The sequence below is a fragment of the Scyliorhinus canicula genome, chromosome 16 (genome assembly GCF_902713615.1).
Source record: "Scyliorhinus canicula chromosome 16, sScyCan1.1, whole genome shotgun sequence".
Taxonomy (NCBI): domain Eukaryota; kingdom Metazoa; phylum Chordata; class Chondrichthyes; order Carcharhiniformes; family Scyliorhinidae; genus Scyliorhinus; species Scyliorhinus canicula.
In genome coordinates, this window is record NC_052161.1 from 141,093,303 (window position 1) to 141,111,976 (window position 18,674).

Consider the following 18,674-nt stretch of genomic DNA (forward strand, 5'->3'; position numbering starts at 1 on the left):
TCTTCAAAGAACTCTAGCAAATTAGTGAAACATGATTTACCCTTCATGGCTGACTCTTGGCTGCCCAAACGCCCTGATATTACTTTCTTAATAATGGATTCTAATTTCCCAACAACAGATGTTAAACTAACTAGTCTGTAATTTCCTACATTCTGCCACCCTCCCTTTTTGAATAAGGTGTGTTACATTAGCATTTTTCCAATCCACTGGAACCTTTCCCTGTCCAGGGAACTTTGGAATATTATAACCAATGGATTCACTATCTCCGCTGCCACTTCCTTTAATACTCTAGGGTGTAGGCCATCAGGCTCTGGGGACTTGTCTGCCCTCAATCCCAATAGTACTGTTTCCCTATTGCTGCTTGTTCTAAGTTCCACCTTTTCCATTACCTCTGAATTACCCATTCCTATGTGGATGGTACTAGTATCCAGCACCAGGAAAACTGAGGCAAAATATTGATTGAGCATCTTTGGATTTGTTTATTGTCACGTGTACCGAGGTAAAGTGAAAAATATTTTACTTCAAGCAGCTCAACAGATCATTAAGTACCTGAAAAGAAAAGGAAATAAAACAAAATACATAATAGGGCAACACAAGGTCTCCGCCATTTCTGTGTTTCCCACTATAAACTCTCTGGTTTCAACTTCCAAGGGACCAACATTCACTTTAGCAACTCTCTTTTATGTACTTATAGAAGCTTTTGCTATTCTTTTTGATATTTTGCGCAGTTTATGTTTGAAACATTCAAAATCTTCCCGCCTGCCACTGGCCTTTGCACCATGGTATACCTCAGTTTTTGTCTTTATATTGTCCTTAACCTCCTTGTTTAACAGTGGATGTTTTTTTACCCCCTTACCATCTTCCTTCCTCTCTGGAATATGTTTTATTTGTGAGGAGTTGAGTATCTCCTTGAACAACTGTCACTGCTCATCATGAATATGTTAAGTGAAGTTCTGAAGTTCTTTGTTAATGGCTGTTATTGTTGGATTATAGTTGGATTATGGTTGTGATTGGGTGTCTGAGATGGATGCGGCGGTGGGAATGGGGGCTTCAATGATGCAGGCTGTAGCGTGGGGGCAGGTCTCACTCATAGATGATCAATGGCTGAAACAAAAGCAGTAACATCCCACTATAGTTGGGCAAGGAGAGCAGTTCTTGTCCTTTACTCCATTTAGATACCAACTGATCAATATTGCAAGTCTGTTCCTTAATATACTGATCAATACCAATGCTCTGCCTTCCCTGCTTATATCTCCCTAGTGTTCTGCTTTTACTATGTACTGCGTGGAACTTTCCAGGAGAATCGGCAGGAGCTAATTGCCTTTATTCTGTCCATTTTACTCGTGGTGGTCCGATCCGTGGTGAACTTTTCTTCAGCAACACCAAACGAAAGAGAAGAACTGAAGGTGGGTGACAGGAGCAGGTTCTGTGCTTTGGGCCTGTCTCTTCCTTTGAGTAGTTGGAGTGGAACTGTGGCCCAGATCAGCTTAGCCATGTACGTATTGAATGGTGGAGCATGCTTGAGGGGCCATAGGGCCTATTCACACTCCAATTTCTAACGTTTTATATTGGCCAGAATTTTATGTTACTCGGGCGGATGAGCTTCCGACAAAGAAGCATGTGACATCACACGAGAAAGCATCGGTCGCGCGTCCTGACGTCAGCATGCACTCATGCGATATTCCGGACAGTGGGCATGTGCGAGAGTCGGAAACGTGCCTGCCCACAATCGGGCAGGCAATGTCGTCCATTGAGGGGCCAATTGAGGGCAATTTTACATGGCCCATCTGCTTTTACAGTCGGGGGCGGAGGAGTAGATTGGCCAGGCGGCTTTTACGCTTTAGCTCCAACCTGGATCGGGAACGGGATAAAATTAACAAATGTGCCCAGGGACTGAGGTCGCCATTTGATTGCGTTCCCCAGATACCGGCGGAATAATTCTAACGGCAAAGTTAATTTCTCACGGGATCAGCAGCTCCTGAGACAGCAACACAGCGGGTGCCCTCACATTAAAAACTCCAGCGACCTACCTAATGTGTGCTCTATGCAGTGATCAGTGAGTGTTAAATTCCTCGGTATATTGCTCACTCTTACCTGTTGTAGCCACTGTAAGTGAAAGAGAATGGAGTTGATCAGCCTTTCTGGGCATTTTTACTCTGGATTCATAGACATGACTGCCGTAGAGTGTTTAGTATCAGACTGGCGAATCTGAGGCAGAAAGATCTGCTCCTTTTCCACATAACGTTCAGCAATATTTCAACAGCAGGATCCAGTCCACCCTGATCCTGAACCTCTCGGACGTGCCCCCACAGCTACAGCCACAGGTTATTGAAAAAAATGCCCTTTTTTCAGAGAACTGTTACTTCTTTTCATGTTTATTATATTTGACCATTATTTTGGGTGGCTGGTCTCCACTGGTGATTAATTGGGAACCTGGATAATTTATTTATTTCATTTTCAATAAACTTTATTTGTAACGCATTTGTGGTAAGGTCTGTAAACTGCGATTACAATTCAGTTTAACAATACTGGTGTGGCACATGCTTCCGGCACTTTTATGAAAATGTGAGTGCATGCGTGTGTCTGCTGCGGACTCAACCAGTTTACATAGCAACCCTGACAGGAAGAAAAAATTGGAGTGACTTCTCTTTGTGAAACTTTAATGTTGCAGCATAGAGGAAAATGAGACACTTTTAGCTCTCTTAGCCCAGTACTTCTGTGTTGTGCGTGTAAAACACATTGAAACAAGGTCCCAAACAATTCAGTGAATAAAGGAACATGTATGTGGAATATCCAGTATGTACTGCCCTCCCCCTGCCAAACATGGCCACTGAACTTGCAACTTTGCAGTTTCACACATTTTCCAGTTTTAATTTTTCTTTACGTTGGAGGCCAGTGCTCAGAAAAAAAGTCACGATTGGCCACAGCAAATGGTTACATTGTACATATATAGGGCAGCACGGTGGCACAGTGGTTAGCACTGCTGCCTCACGGTGCCGAGGTCCCAGGTTCGATCCTGGCTCTGGGTCACTGTCCGTGTGGAGTTTGCACATTCTCCCCGTGTCTGGGTTGGTCTCACCCCCCACAACCCAAAGATGTGCAGGGTAGGTGGGTTGGCCGTGCTAAATTGCCCCTTAATTGGAAAAAATGAATTGGGTACTCTAAATTTTTAAAAAACATATGTATGTATATATATATATTATATGTATATATTTATACATATATACAAATGAGAATCCATTAACAAATCTTTCTTGATTATATTTTTCCTGTTGGAAATATAGATTTTGTCCTTGAAAGAATCGCAGGAAATTAAATCATTTTACAAATCCAGAAAAGCCAACAGACTATTAAACACCGTTTCCAATACAACTATAAAGCAATACCCATTTGGATAAAAATGAATATATATATGTCTATGCATTTCCTTTCAACAGTCTTCTTGAATATCATTGCCCATTCAAAACATTTTCAAAGAAATCTTGGAAGTGGCCAGGATTGTTTTTTGTCGGGGCAGCACGGTGGCACAGTGGTTAGCCCTGCTGCCTCACGGCGCCGAGGTCCCAGGTTCGATCCCGGCTCTGGGTCACTGTCCGTGTGGAGTTTGCACATTCTCCCCGTGTCTGCGTGGGTTTCGCCCCCCACAACCCAAAGATGTGCAGGTTAGGTGGATTGGCCACGCTAAATTGCCCCTTAATTGGAAAAATTGAATTGGATACTCTAAATTTCTAAAAAAAAGGATTGTTTTTTGTCTGCAGTGTTAGATGAGCGTGTACCTCCTCTCCCAGCACTGTGGCCCTGTACAGTACCAGCACTGGAGCAGTGTTAGTGTGTACCTCCTCCCCCAGAACTGTGGCCCTGTACAGTACCAGCACTGGAGGAGTGTTAGCGTGTACCTCCTCCCCCAGCAACAGCACTGTGGCCCGGTACAGTACCAGCACTGGAGCAGTGTTAGCGTGTACCTCCTCCCCCAGCACTGTGGCCCTGTACAGTACCAGCACTGGAGCAGTGTTAGTGTGTACCTCCTCCCCCAGAACTGTGGCCCTGTACAGTACCAGCACTGGAGGAGTGTTAGCGTGTACCTCCTCCCCCAGCAACAGCACTGTGGCCCGGTACAGTACCAGCACTGGAGCAGTGTTAGCGTGTACCTCCTCCCCCAGCACTGTGGCCCTGTACAGTACCAGCACTGGAGTAGTGTTAGCGTGTACCTCCTCTCCCAGCAACAGCACTGTGGCCCTGTACAGTACCAGCACTGGAGCAGTGTTAGTGTGTATCTCCTCCCCCAGCAACAGCACTGTGGCCCTGTACAGTACCAGCACTGGAGCAGTGTTAGTGTGTATCTCCTCCCCCAGCAACAGCACTGTGGCCCTGTACAGTACCAGCACTGGAGCAGTGTTAGCGTGTACCTCCTCCCCCAGCACTGTGGCCCTGTACAGTACCAGCACTGGAGCTGTGTTAGCGTGTATCTCCTCCCCCAGCACTGTGGTCCTGTACAGCACCAGCACTGGAGCAGTGTTAGCGTGTACCTCCTCCCCCAGCACTGTGGCCCTGTACAGCACCAGCACTGGAGTAGTGTTAGCGTGTACCTCCTCCCCCAGCACTGTGGCCCGGTACAGTACCAGCACTGGAGCAGTGTTAGCGTGTACCTCCTCCCCCAGCACTGTGGCCCTGTACAGTACCAGCACTGGAGTAGTGTTAGCGTGTACCTCCTCCCCCAGCACTGTGGCCCGGTACAGTACCAGCACTGGAGCAGTGTTAGCGTGTACCTCCTCCCCCAGCACTGTGGCCCTGTACAGTACCAGCACTGGAGCAGTGTTAGCGTGTATCTCCTCTCCCAGCAACAGCACTGTGGCCCTGTGCAGTACCAGCACTGGAGCAGTGTTAGTGTGTACCTCCTCCCCCAGCACTGTGCCCTGTACAGTACCAGCACTGGAGCAGTGTTAGCGTGTACCTCCTCCCCCAGCACTGTGGCCCTGTACAGTACCAGCACTGGAGCAGCGTTAGCGTGTACCTCCTCCCCCAGCACTGTGGCCCTGTACAGTACCAGCACTGGAGCAGTGTTAGCGTGTACCTCCTCCCCCAGCACTGTGGCCCTGTACAGTACCAGCACTGGAGCAGCGTTAGCGTGTACCTCCTCCCCCAGCACTGTGGCCCTGTACAGTACCAGCACTGGAGCAGTGTTAGTGTGTACCTCCTCCCCCAGCACTGTGGCCCTGTACAGTACCAGCACTGGAGCAGCGTTAGCGTGTACCTCCTCCCCCAGCACTGTGGCCCTGTACAGTACCAGCACTGGAGCAGTGTTAGCGTGTACCTCCTCCCCCAGCACTGTGGCCCTGTACAGTACCAGCACTGGAGCAGTGTTAGCGTGTACCTCCTCTCCCAGCAACAGCACTGTGGCCCTGTACAGTACCAGCACTGGAGCAGTGTTAGTGTGTACCTCCTCCCCCAGCACTGTGGCCCTGTACAGCACCAGCACTGGAGCAGTGTTAGCGTGTACCTCCTCCCCCAGCACTGGAGTAGTGTTAGCGTATCTCCTCCCCCAGCACTGTGGCCCGGTACAGTACCAGCACTGGAGCAGTGTTAGGGAACCTGGACAATTTTTATTTTTTAAAATAAGATCCTTTTAATCCGTCAGACAGTATGCCAAGCACAACATTCTAAAACGTTCTTGCATTTACATTGTAATTGAAATAAGAGGAACCTGGATAATTTCTAAGCTACTCTGTGACCCTCTGCAAGGAACTGTTGGGGAAGAAAATACTTTCCTGTCCAATCTATTGAATTTTATATAATTTTCAAAAACATATTTACTGATTTAGGTCTGATAACTCCTGTGGCATTGAGAGGTTTGACAAACAGTGTTGATGGGCGTCACTGTGGCGTAGTGGTTAGCACTGCTGCCTCACGACGCCGAGAACCCTGGTTCGAATCCCAGCCCTGGGTCACTGTCCGTGTGGAGTTTGCACATTCTCCCCGTGGGTTTCCCCCCCCCACATCCCAAAGATGTGCAGGGTAGGTGGATCGGCCAGGCTAAATTGCCCCTTAATTGGAAGTAAATAATTGGGTACTCTAAATTTATCTTTTAAAAACCCATCAGTTTCCCTACAGGTGAGACGGAGAGTGAGCGGATGTTAGGGAAGTGGAAATAGACAGCCCAAGTAATGGTAGAGATATGTGAGCAGACACCCACCCTGGGTTCAAATACCACGATTGCCTTCAGGAACATCAATTAGTTTATATTTGGCCAACACTTCTCTGAAATAGATGCTGGCTAAGTAGGAAGATTAAATTGCTGCATTTGTCCAACAGCACGCTGAAAGATTAAATTGTATTTTTCACTCTCCCAAATATCAACGATGCCAGATTACGAACTGAGCTTCAATTACCTTATCAAGTCTGGTTAGACATGTTCCTGCGTTTTATCACGTGACCCATTTGTCTCCAACTGCGCCCCCCCCCCCCCCCCCCACTCCCACCCACCATTAGTCACCTGACATGCCCATCCTTATGGCGCCCTCCCTTGCAGCAACAGTTGGAAAGCAGACAGATTCTTGTATCACCTGATCGGATGTTTCTATTGTGTTATTTGGCCTCTTTGCTTTTCTCGTTGAAGTGCCCAGGTCAGTCCTGGAGGTCGGTAATCCCACAAAGCAGCAGAACCCGCTGAGGACGAGGAACAGTAAATGTAGACGGACTGGAACAACGTACTGAGTGTGGCAGCGACTCCAATAGTTCAGATGGCCTGACAACTAACATTGAAAACAATCACTGTGCAGGACTAACTTCACTCATTTTGTACATTGTCTTTCAGATACGATTTGGGTTCATTTTGGCATTTGGGGTTTTTCTAATGATAATAAGTGGTGTTTACCTGGCTAAGAGTCCCAGTATGATGGCTTTCAGAGTGAGTGGAGCCATGGAAAGTAATCAGTCCCAATACTTCATGGTGAACCTCTGTTTTTCAATGGTAACGTTTGATCTTCAAGCTCAGGTAACTGAAAAAGTCTTTTTTTTAATGTATTTATTACAAACGTGAATCAAAACAGGTTACAGCAAATAAACACCCCGGGAAACATACTTCCCAACAATAGACGACACAGTTTGTACAACTCCCCCCCCCCCCCCCCCCCCCCCCCCCCCCCCCCCCCCCCCCCTCAAAGCCCCCCACCCCCTCACCCCCCATTACCGCTACGAACAGCCCCTCAAACACAGTCACAAACACCCCCACCTTTCCTCAAACCCCCCCCCGCTGAGCCCCTTAACTCATACTTTATCTTCTCTAACCGCAGGAAGTCGTACAGGTCGCCCTGTACCAAGCCGCTACCCCCGATGGCGATGCCGACCGCCACTCCAGCAAGACTCGTCACCCTGCAATCAGAGAGACGCAGACCACGACATCGGCCTTCCTCCTCTCCATTAGCTCCGGCTTCTCTAAAATCCTAAATATCTCCACCAAAGGGTCCGGCTCCACTCCCTCCTCCACTATCCTGGCTAATACCGCAAACACTCCCGCCCAGAATCTTCCCAATTTTTCACAACCCCAGAACATGTGAGCGTGATTTGCTGGCCCCCGCCCACACCTCTCACACTCATCTGCTACCCCCTGAAAGAACCCACTCATTCTCGCCCGAGCCATATGCACCCTGTGCACCACCTTAAACTGTATCAGGCTCATCCTCGCACAAGAGGAGGTCCCGTTTACCCTACGCAGTGCCTCACTCCATACTCCCCAACTGATCTCCATTCCCAACTCCGCTTCCCATTTCTTTTTGATCTTCACCACCCGCTCGCCTTCTTGCTCCTCCAGTTACTTGTATATATCCCCAATTATTCCCTCCCCTTCCAAATCCGGGAGCAGCAGTCACTCCAGCAGGGTGTATCCCGGCAACTTAGGGAACCCTTCCAGACCTTTTGCACAAAGTCCCTAACCTGCAGATACCTGAACTAACTCCTCGGCAGCTCTACCCTCTCCCTGAGCTCCTCCAGACTGGCGAACATTTCCTCCAAATACAGATCCCTCACCTTGACCAGCCCCACTTCCCTCCACCGCCTGTATACACTATCCATCCAAAGTCCAAAATGAACGTGTTCACTTTCCGAAAAAAGGCCTTTGGTATAAAGGTCAGGAGAGTTTGAAAAATAAACAAGAACCTTGGCGGAATATTATTCGAGAACCCTGCAATCCTTCCCATACTCTCCAACGGATCCGAAACATACAGCAAGAGGTCATCGGCATAGAACGATTCCTGATGCTCCCTCTGTCCCCTCATAATCCCCCTGCCACTCAGCTGACCCCCGAAGAGCCATCATCAACAGCTCTATGGCCAGCGCAAACAGCAACAGTGACAGAGGGCACCCCTGTCTTGTACCCCTGTGTAAATCAAAGCTTCACAAGCTCCTATTATTCGTTCTCACCCTTGCTCTTGGTGCCACATCAGCAATCATGCCACAAATCTTAACCCAAACCTTCCTAAAACCTTGAACAAGTACCGCCACTCCACCCGATCAAATGCCTTCTCCGTGTCCATGGACACCACGACCACCGGTACCAGAGCTCCTGATGGATTCATCACCATATTCAACAGCCGTCTTATATTACTCACGAGCTGCCTGACCTTCAAAAAGCCTGTTTGATCTTCTGCAATCACCCCCGAGACACAATGCTCCATCTTCCCCGCCAACAACTTAGCCAATACTTTCACATCCGTGTTCAATAGTGATATGGGTCTATATGATGCACATTCCACTGGGTTCTTCCCCGTTATCAGGGTTAGGGTGATTACTGCCTGCGTCATCGCCTCCGGCAACTCTCCCTTCTCCAGCACTTCATTAAACGCCCCAACAGATGTGGAACTGAAAAGGTTAACATTGATTATACGAGTTGACACAGATAATTTATTTGGAGCTGGACAATTTGTTTTTTTACAAGCCCACTTTGAGCATTACAAGTCCAACATTGATGGTAACAATGATCAAACCATCCTCTGCCATCTGTGTATATGTATGTATCGCACTCGCTCACTGTCTCACTCTGTGTCTGCCTCTATCACTCCCTCCTGACCCCTCTGTTGTCTCCAGTCCTTGTCCCACAGTCAGTTTTGGAGCTTGTGCAATTTCTTCCAATTAAACATTGGGAAGATTGAAGCGACGTCTCTAGCCCCATTTTCAATCTAGCCGCCAATCCCATTCTCATCTCTCCCCAGTTGCACGAGACTGATCACAATCTTGGCATCCTGTTTGACCCACGTTGAACTTCAAACCCCAAATTCTCTCCAATGCAAAGACCGTCGCGCCTACTGCTGCAAACCTCTACTTTGCTTTTGTCCTTGGGACTGCACTCTGACATAATGATAGAATCATAGAATGAATAGAACACAGAAGGAGGCCATTCAGCCTGCCCTGGCTGTGCTAGCTCTCTGTTACAGCAAGTCCCTTTCTCTTTTCTTTCCCCAGTTCCCTGCAATGTTTTTACCCAGAACTCATTCAATGTTGGCTTCTCGCCAACAGTATCCCGATGAGGAGCACCCACGAAGATCACTGGGCCCCGTTGCTAATAATAGTCTTTATTAGTGTCTTTATTATTGTTTATTAGTAGGCTTACATTAACACTGCAATGAAGTTACTGTGAAAAGCCTCTAGTTGCCACATTCTGGCACCTGTTTGGGTTACACAGAGGGAGAATTCAGAATGCCCAAATTGCCTAACAGCACGTCTTTCAGGACTTGTGGGAGGAAACCGGAGGAAACCCACGCAGACACGGGGAGAGCGTGCAGACTCCGCACAGACAGTGACCCAGGCCGGGAATGGAACCCTGGACCCTGGCGCTGTGAAGCAACAATGCTAACCACTGTGCCGCCCATCATTCCATCGTGCCACCATTTTTCCCATTCCCTGCTTAGTAAATGAAAGTACATTTTTTCAGAAGCATCGTCATTTATATATTCCTTTATTCAACGATTATCCAGCAGGACCTTGCTAATAAATGTTGATTCTCGTCCACAGCTCTGCCTATGTGTACTTGTCTTGACTTCAGGGGTGTATCACATTTCACCTGAGCATTCGATCATCCTGGGCGTGGGCATCATCTGGGCCATTTTAAAAGCTGCTACTGGCCTCACAGCTGTAAGTAGTTCAGATTCTTTTCCGACAGCACCAGGTTTAGGAATAACCGATTATAGAATTTCTATTGCCGGCACTCTTGGAATGCATGAAATAGCGAAGTGCAGGAAATGTAGGTGCAGGTTGGAAGATTCAAGGCTTCGGGATCACCCACCCCTGTGCATGTTAACTGCTGAATCTCGGTGTCGGAACTCCGAGTGGGAAACTTCCCCTCACTTGTTCAGCTCAAAACCATTCCCGACTCATCCTGTTGAAATCCAGCTCTAAGCCCCTCACTGGGTTTTCAATCTGTCTCCCACCAAATAAACCCAACTTTACACAACAGGTGCACAGGCAGATACTCCATGGAAAGTAACCCTAGCTTCACTTAATTAAATGGAATTTCAATCTCTTTTTCCCCCATTAAGAGATGTGCGTGCGTGGTGCTCCATCAGGGCAAACCCCGGAACCTGTAAATTGAAATGTTGGCGGAAATAAGTCATCTTTTCCGTGGGTTGATCTTCAAAGCTGTTATTGGCTCAGTTGCACAGTCCTTCATTCTGAAACTGACCTTGTTATATCTGATCTGGGAAAACTCAGTGATGACAAATGGAGTCATACCTGGCACAAAGGAAGGTGGTTGTTGGAGGTCAATCATCTCAGTTCCAGGACATCACTGCAGGAGTTCCTCAGGGGAGCGTCCTAGACCCGAAACAGCTTCAGTTGCTTCATCCATCCTTTCGTCATAAGGTCACAAGTGGGGAATGTTCACTGATATTTGCACAATGTTCAGCACCATTCACGACTCCTCAGATCCATACTCATATGCAGCAAGACCTGGACAACATTCAGACTTGGGTTGATAAGTAGGCTTGCGATGGACGATGAGTCCAAAGAGCTCTTTAACCATAGGAAACAAATTATCAGAGTGCCAAGTGGGCCTGGGATGATTTTGCATTGATTAGACGCCGCCAGGTACAGACAAAGTTAACTCAGTGACTGGCTGGTGTGTCAGAAGTGTGGGAAGAATGAGGAGGTCATGCGTCTGAGATGGGAAGCCAAGTGGCTACTACACACTTAGAAATGTTTCAGTTCCTGTCTGCTTGTTAATCAGGCTCCCAACTCCAGACTGGTGACTCCTGCTTCACATTGACAATCCTGATTCTTTTGCTGCCAGTCTGGTCTCAGTAAAATTTGAGACGGATCTGCAGGTATCAATTATTGTTTAGGATCGAACCTGGGACCTCGGCGTCGTGAGGCTGCAAGGCTCACTCACTGCGCCACCGTGCTGCCCCATAGATCAGTAATATTGAACGCAAATACGAACATCAGTAGCATCTCCTGCTTCCTAACCAAGGTTCATGAGCTAGAGCAACTCTGATGAAGTAATGGACTGATGAGTACATAAAATAATATTTTTGCAAAGTACATCAAAACACAGATTTTCATTTTTATATGATGTACTATATTTTAATCTATCAGACACATACTTTAATAATTACAAGCTGAATGTTACAATGCTACTTATTGCTGTTTTGTTTTTTGCTGGCATCTTTGAAGAATGAAAATGGGGTGACAGTTACTTGGGGAAGCACTGCATTCATAGGTTTCATCCTAATCAGGCATTACTCAGCCTGACAGGGTCCCAATGATAGTTCCTCTCGGGACTGATTAGAATATAATCATTCTTGTAGATCTTGAAAGGAAAGAAGGTTCTTGTGTGGATATTCATGGTCCAGAATCTACCCGAGCTGGCCTACCTGGGATATTTGCTCCATCAGGTGAGTATTTCAATACAGTAGAAGCTTGTTGATGTTTATATTTGTAAAGGATTTGATTGAGCCTGTAGACCAGGGGTGGGCAAACTACGGCCCGCGGGCCGCCAAAGGTATTTCTGCGGCCCACCAAGTCATTAAAAAAAAAAAAAAAATTTTTTTTTTTTTAATTTTTTTTTTTTTTAAATTTTTTTTTAAGGTTAATGGGGGGGGCTGTTGGGTTACTTACTGGTATAGGGTGGATATGTTGACTTGAGTAGGGTGATCATTGCTCGGCACAACGTCGAGGGACGAAGGGCCTGTTCTGTGCTGTACTGTTCTATGTTCTATATGAGGCGCCCAGAATCATAACCGGGTGAAGTAATTATTTACTTAATATACTATGCGGCCCTTTGTGAATTGTGAATTTCTGAATGTGGCCCTTGCACGGAAAAGTTTGCCCACCCCTGCTGTAGACAATTGGGAAGGTCCCCCTACATTTCAAGAGGGCACTTCCAGGATGGTGGGTTTGAGAAAGAGAGTAGACACACGGCTCATTTCAGTGTTTATACAAAGCAGAAACATTTGTTGAAAGTTACTCAGGAGTGTAAGTGTTTCCTATATTTATGCACAAGATACAAAACTGGATTTCCACTAATGTTTGAATATTGGACGTTCTGTCCGACAGGGTTGATGGGGTTGGTCGGGTTTTGGAGACAAGGAGTGTGAAATAAGACACATAGAAAAGAGAAACAGGAAGAGGCCATTCGACCCTTCGATCCTGCTCTGCCATTCATTATGATCCTGGCTGATCATCGGGTTCGATACCCTGATCCTCCCCCCCCCATATCCCTTGATCCCTTTCGCCCCAAGAGCCGTATCTGACATCTTCTGGAAATTACACAATGTTTTAGCCTCAACTACTTTCTGTGGTAGTGAATTCCACAGATTCACCACTCTCTGGGTGAAGGCATTTCTCCTCACCTCAGTCCTAAAAGAGTTACCCCTTATCCTCAAACTATGACCTTAGTTCTGACTCCCCCACCATCAGGAACATTCTTTCTAAATCTACCCTGTCTAATCCTGTTAGAATTTTACAAGTTTCTATGAGATCCCCTCTCATTCTTCTAAACTCCAATGAATATAATCCTAACCAACTTAGTCTCTCCTCATATGAAAGTCCCACCCAGGAATCTGCCTGGTAAACCTTCGCTGCCCTCCCTCCATAGCAAGAACATCCTTCCTCAGGTAAGGACATCAAAACTGCTCACAATACTCCAGGTGTGGCCTCACCAATGCCCTATACAATTGCAGTAAAACATCTCTATTCCTACACTCAAATCCTCTCGCTGTGAAGACCAATATACCATTTGCCATTATTTTTTACCATTTGCCTTCTTTACTGCCTGCTGTACCTGCGCGCTTTCTTTCAGCGACTGATGCACGAGGACACCAAGGTCTCGCTGAGTATCCACCTCTCTCAATTTACACCCATTCAAATATTTCTATTTTATTCTACCTAAGTGGATAACCTCACCTTTATCCACATTATACTGTATCTGCCATGTATGTGCCCACTCACAGCCTGTCCAAATCCTGCTGAAACATCTCTGCATCCTCCTCACAGCTCACCCTCCCACCCAACTTTGTATCATCTGCAAATTTGGAGACTTTGGAAAAATTTGGAAAACTTATCACCTTTGGAAACTCTCGTTTGAATATTTTTCACTCAACTTGGATTCCTATGTTATTTAATCTTGTTTGTTGTGAGTGCTGGCCTAATTTTTGAGTTTGTGCTATATGTTCTGAACACACCCACTCATTCACCTGATGTTTGGGTGGAGATATTGCCCTGTGTTGATTCAGGCAGTCAGACCTGGTGTTAAGGGTACACCAACTCTCGGGAACAAATTGGTTTTAGAGTAATAAAAACAGAAAATGCTGGATAAACCCAGCACTCTAGCTGCATCTGTGGAGAGAAACAGAGTTAAGTGGGCTGGATTCACCAAAAATGGTGCCGTGTCCCCACCCCGGCATAAAAACGCTGGTGTTTTATTCCCCAGTTTCCTGAGAAAAATAAACGGCTATTGACTTACCTGCAGGGGGCTGGCAGGGACCCAGGGAGCTTCACGCAGCTTTGGCTGTGGATACAGCCCCCTGCACTTCCAGTTCCGAGTCTGTGCATGCGCACGGCGGCGGCCCCCAGCGGCCACGCCGAGCGCCATGGCGGACTCAGACCGTGGACCAAGACCAACAAAGAAGGCCCCACCCGATTGGCTGCGGTCCACTGCATTGGACCGACCATAAGGCACCCCCCCCCCCCGGTGCTTGACCCCATTGCCCCCACTAGGGCGGCCGCGGACCAAGCCCGTAGCGGCCACGTGCGAGTCCCGACCGGCCATACCATGTTAGTTCCACGCCGTCGGGAATTCGGCCAGTCGGGACCGGAGTATCGCTGGGAGGGCCTCTGGCAATGGCCCCCCCCCCCCCCCCCCCCCCCCCAGTCGCACAGCGTGATTCGCAGACGAGAGATTCTCTGGGGGCCGGAGAATTGCTGGAGCGGCGCCGGTCCCGATTCGGTCGGGAACACCGATTCTCCGCCCCCGCACCAAACCCGATTTTGGCGTGGGGCTGTGGAGAATCCAGCCCAACGTTTGGATCTAAATGACCCTTCTACAGAACTGAACAGCATCCTGGAGGAGGATCATTTCGATCTGAAACGTTACTCTCGTTTCTCTCTCCACAGATGCTGCCAGACCTGCTGAGTTTGTCCAGCATTCTCTGTTTTTATTTCACATTTCCAGCATCCACACGATTTTGCTTTTATATGGTTATAAAGTTGACCCATTTAGTTTCCCTACAACTGTTCAGTGCAGGTTTGCACAGTACGTCTTACCCCTGTTGCGAATGTTAATTTGTCTTGGCTGTCTCATTTTGGGTTCCTTCTGAGCCTTCCCTCAGTGGAAGGAGGTAGTGAGGGTGTTACTCAAATCTCTCGGGGTCAAAGTGCTTTCCATCTGCATGCTGGGCCATGGGACGGTGCTCAAACTATCAACACGCAATTCACTGTGGTGTTAGCTGTTTGGTCCTGTCTACTTTCTCCTGCATCCTCTGTGATTTGGGAAAATGGGAGCGAGATTTGTTTTGTGGGATGGACTCCCGTCACCAATTATGACTGGAGCGAGTCTTTGGTTTAGGGATAGCCTCAGTCAGAAGGTGCCCGGTTCGAGCCCTGTCCCGGACAGTCCGAGCGAGTGCAGACTGATACTCCAATCTGTAACCCGAGTTAAACTCCACTGAGATACTCGCGTCTGGTGGTGCGAGTGGCTCCTCCTCTATGTTTTGTAGGAACCCATTGGATCTCACTACCATGGACGAACCACCTGATTGCCGGTATGAACTTGGCTATGATCATTCTATTTTTTATTTATTTTTGTTTATAAATTTAGATTACCCAATTATTTTTTCCAATTAAGGGCCAATTTAGCCTGGCCAATCCACCTACTCTGCACATTTTTTGGGTTGTGGGGGTGAAACCCACGCAGACATGGGGAGAATGTGCAAACTCCACACGGATAGTGACCCAGAGCCAGGATCGAACCTGGGACCTCGGCGCCGTGAGGCAGCTGTGCTAACCACTAGGCCACCGTGCTGCCCCTTGGCTATGATCATGAACAGAGCAGAGGAGGTTATGGGGAGAATTATCAGAGAAATCTTGAAGAGCTTTAATAGAGCAAATCGGGAGAAACTATCCAACTGCAGGAATTACCTGAGGAGTCAGATTGACGATGATTGGCAAAAGAACCAGCGGTGATATCAGGAAAATTGCTTCTATGTTGTGAATTATTATACTCTGGAATGCACAGCATCAACGGGGGGGGGGGGGGGGGGGGGGGGGGGGGGGGTGCAGATTCATAGTAATTTTGAAATGAGAACTGGATAAATATTTTAAGGGAAAGAATTTACAGAACTATGGGGTGGGGGAAGATCAAGGGAAGGTCAAGGGAGTGGTGCTTAGTTCTTTTGAAGAGCGAGCACAGGCTCCAAGAGCGAATGTCCTCTTTCTGCAGTGAAATATCTGTGATTCTAGGAAAGGAGGCAATCTGTCAGACTGTAATTCCAGGCAAGAAGTTAGCAAATGTGGGCTTAGTTAGATAAACGCCCAGTTCCTCTTTCCACACTTTACAATCTTTCTGGGATGTTCCTACTGACATGTCGATTTTGTTTATCTCTTTTTCTATTCCATTATTCTGAAGGTTATCACTGAATGGGGATTAAATGAAACTTACGTTCTAGAAGCTGGTGCAGTGACTGGTGCTTTTATTTCTGTTGCCATCAAAGTTGGCCTGGTTTGGTCAATGATCAAAGTTTCCCGCTGTTTTGGTCAAGATCTACATGAAAGAAGTAAGTTGGCATCTTTCAAGCCAAATAAACGGGTCATTTGACACACCGTCCGAACCGTCTATCAACTAGAAGGAAAGGGGCAATAGGTAAAACTACCACCTGAAATTTTCCCTCCAGATCACACATTGACGTAATTGGGAACTAAATCATTGACCCTTCACCGTCTCTGGATCAAAATCCCCAAAGGCATTGTGGGTATACCTACACAAACATGGAATATAGTGGTTCACATAGGCTCAAGTTTGTCTTTATTGTGAGGGGGATTGAGTATAAAATTGTGAAGTTTCGCTATAACTGTACAGGGCGTCGGTCAGATGACACCTAGACTACTGTTTACAATTTTGGTTTCCCTTTTTTATTCTTTCATGGGTTGTGGGCATCACCAACAAGGCCGGCATTTGTTGCCCATCCCTAATTGCCCTTGAACTGTGGCTTGTTAGGTAATTTCAGAGGGCATTTAAGAGTCAATCACATTACTTCAGGCCTGGAGTCACATTCAGGGCAGACCGCGCCAGATCTCTAGACTCCCCCATCGTAGCTTCTGGACCACCCCAATGACCAAACTCACCAATAAGAGGGACATTGAGTTCCTGCACCGCACCCAATAAGGGCAGGGCCACCCTTGGGCCCGATCCCCAGCATAGGCAAGATGCCACCTAAAGGTGCCTCTGCCAGGGTGCCAAGGTGGCACTGCCAGGGTGCCTGGCAATGTTATAGTGCCCGGGTGGCATCGGGGGTACCATGGTAACACCCCGTTCAGAGCCCGACCACCCAGTGCCCCCCCCGAATCGCTCCAGGAGACCCTCCCCAATTGCAGGTACGCCTGGTCCAAGTTTGTGGAAACCAGTGCTAAACAGTGCCCGCTCGGGGTCGATCCTGGGCACTGGGTAGATCCTGGGCACTGGGTAGATCCTGGGCACTGGGTAGATCCTGGGCACTGGGTAGATCCACGTGGACATATTCAAGTGAGACTAACTGCTCACTTTGAATATGCAGATCCGGCTCCCGTCCTCAATGGGAGGGATACAGATCGTACACTTCGTGAGATCTCATCAGACCTTGTGAGACGTGACAAGACCCACTACCTTTTATTCATTGAATTTAAGTTCCATCAGCTCCTATGGTGTGATTTGAACCCTTAAATCTATGTCCCCAGGGCATCACGGGGCTCAGTGGTTAGCACTGCTGCCTCACGGCGTCGAGGTCCCAGGTTCGATCCCGGCTCTGGGTCACTGTCCGTGTGGAGTTTGCACATTCTCCCCGTGTCAGCGTGGGTTTCGCCCCCCACATCCCAAAGATGTGCAGGGTAGGTGGATTGGTCATGCTAAATTGCCCCTTAATTGGAAAAAATGAATTGGGTGCTCTAAATTAATTTAAAAAAAATCTATGTCCCCAGAACATTATCATAGAATCATAGGATTTACAGTGCAAATAGAAGCCATTCGGCCCATCGGGGCTGCACCAGCCCTTCGAAAGAGCACCCTATTTAAGACCACACCATCCTACCTCGTAACCCAGTACAAAGAACAAAGAAAAGTACATCACAGGAACAGGCCCTTCAGCCCTCCAAGCCTGTGCCGACCATGCTGCCCGTCGAAACTAAAATCTTCTACACTTCCGGGGTCCGTATCCCTCTATTCCCATCCTATTCATGTATTTGTCAAGATGCCCCTTAAATGTCACTATCGTCCCTGCTTCCACCAGCTCCTCCGGCAGCGAGTTCCAGGCACCTACCCTCTGTGTAAAGAACTTGCCTCGTACATCTCCTCTAAACCTTGCCCCTCGCACCTTAAACCTATGCCCCCTAGTAATTGACCCCTCTACCCTGGGAAAAGGTCTTTGACTATCTACCTAACTTTTTGGACACTAAGGGGCAATTTATCATGGCCATTCCAGCTAACCTGCACATCTTTGGACTGTGGGAGGAAACCGGAGCATCCGGAGGAAACCCACGCAGACACGAGGGAGAACATGCAGACTCCCCACAGACAGTGACCCAAGCCAGGAATCGAACCTGGGACCCTGGAGCTGTGAAGCAACAGTGCTAATCACTATGTTACCGTCTGACCCTGTAGATTACTAGTTCAGTAAAAATGATAACTATGCCATTATCACTCCCAAATTTAGGGAGGAACTTACTGACATAAGAAGGTGCTCGGGGGGGGGGGGGGGGGGGGGGGGTCACTACTGGCTGAACCTGAGGTAAAGGGATTGTCTTATGAGGAAAGGTCGAGCAAGTTGGGCTTATATCCATTGGAGTTTCAAAGAATGGGAGGTGACCTTTTTGATACGAGGGAACTTGACAGGGTGAATGCTGAAAGGATGTTTCCCCTTGTGGGCAAATCTAGAATTAGGGGCCACAATTTAAAAATAAGGGTCTACCATTTAATACGCAGATGAGGAGGAATTTCTTCTCTC

The 18,674-nt window shown here is 47.7% G+C and overlaps 1 protein-coding gene across 2 annotated transcripts in view; it reads left to right on the forward strand.

Annotated features, from left to right (window-relative positions):
* LOC119950833 overlaps positions 1 to 18,674 on the forward strand; it is a 41,521-nt gene that overhangs the window by 13,299 nt on the left and 9,548 nt on the right. The window contains exons 3-7 of one of the 2 annotated variants that reach the window (XM_038773670.1): positions 1,261 to 1,406; positions 6,812 to 6,991; positions 10,003 to 10,122; positions 11,793 to 11,879; positions 16,109 to 16,256. In XM_038773670.1, the coding sequence (XP_038629598.1) occupies positions 1,261 to 1,406; positions 6,812 to 6,991; positions 10,003 to 10,122; positions 11,793 to 11,879; positions 16,109 to 16,256 (681 nt within the window). The remainder of the gene's footprint in view (positions 1 to 1,260; positions 1,407 to 6,811; positions 6,992 to 10,002; positions 10,123 to 11,792; positions 11,880 to 16,108; positions 16,257 to 18,674) is intronic. The other variant, XM_038773671.1, reaches the window with a different exon arrangement.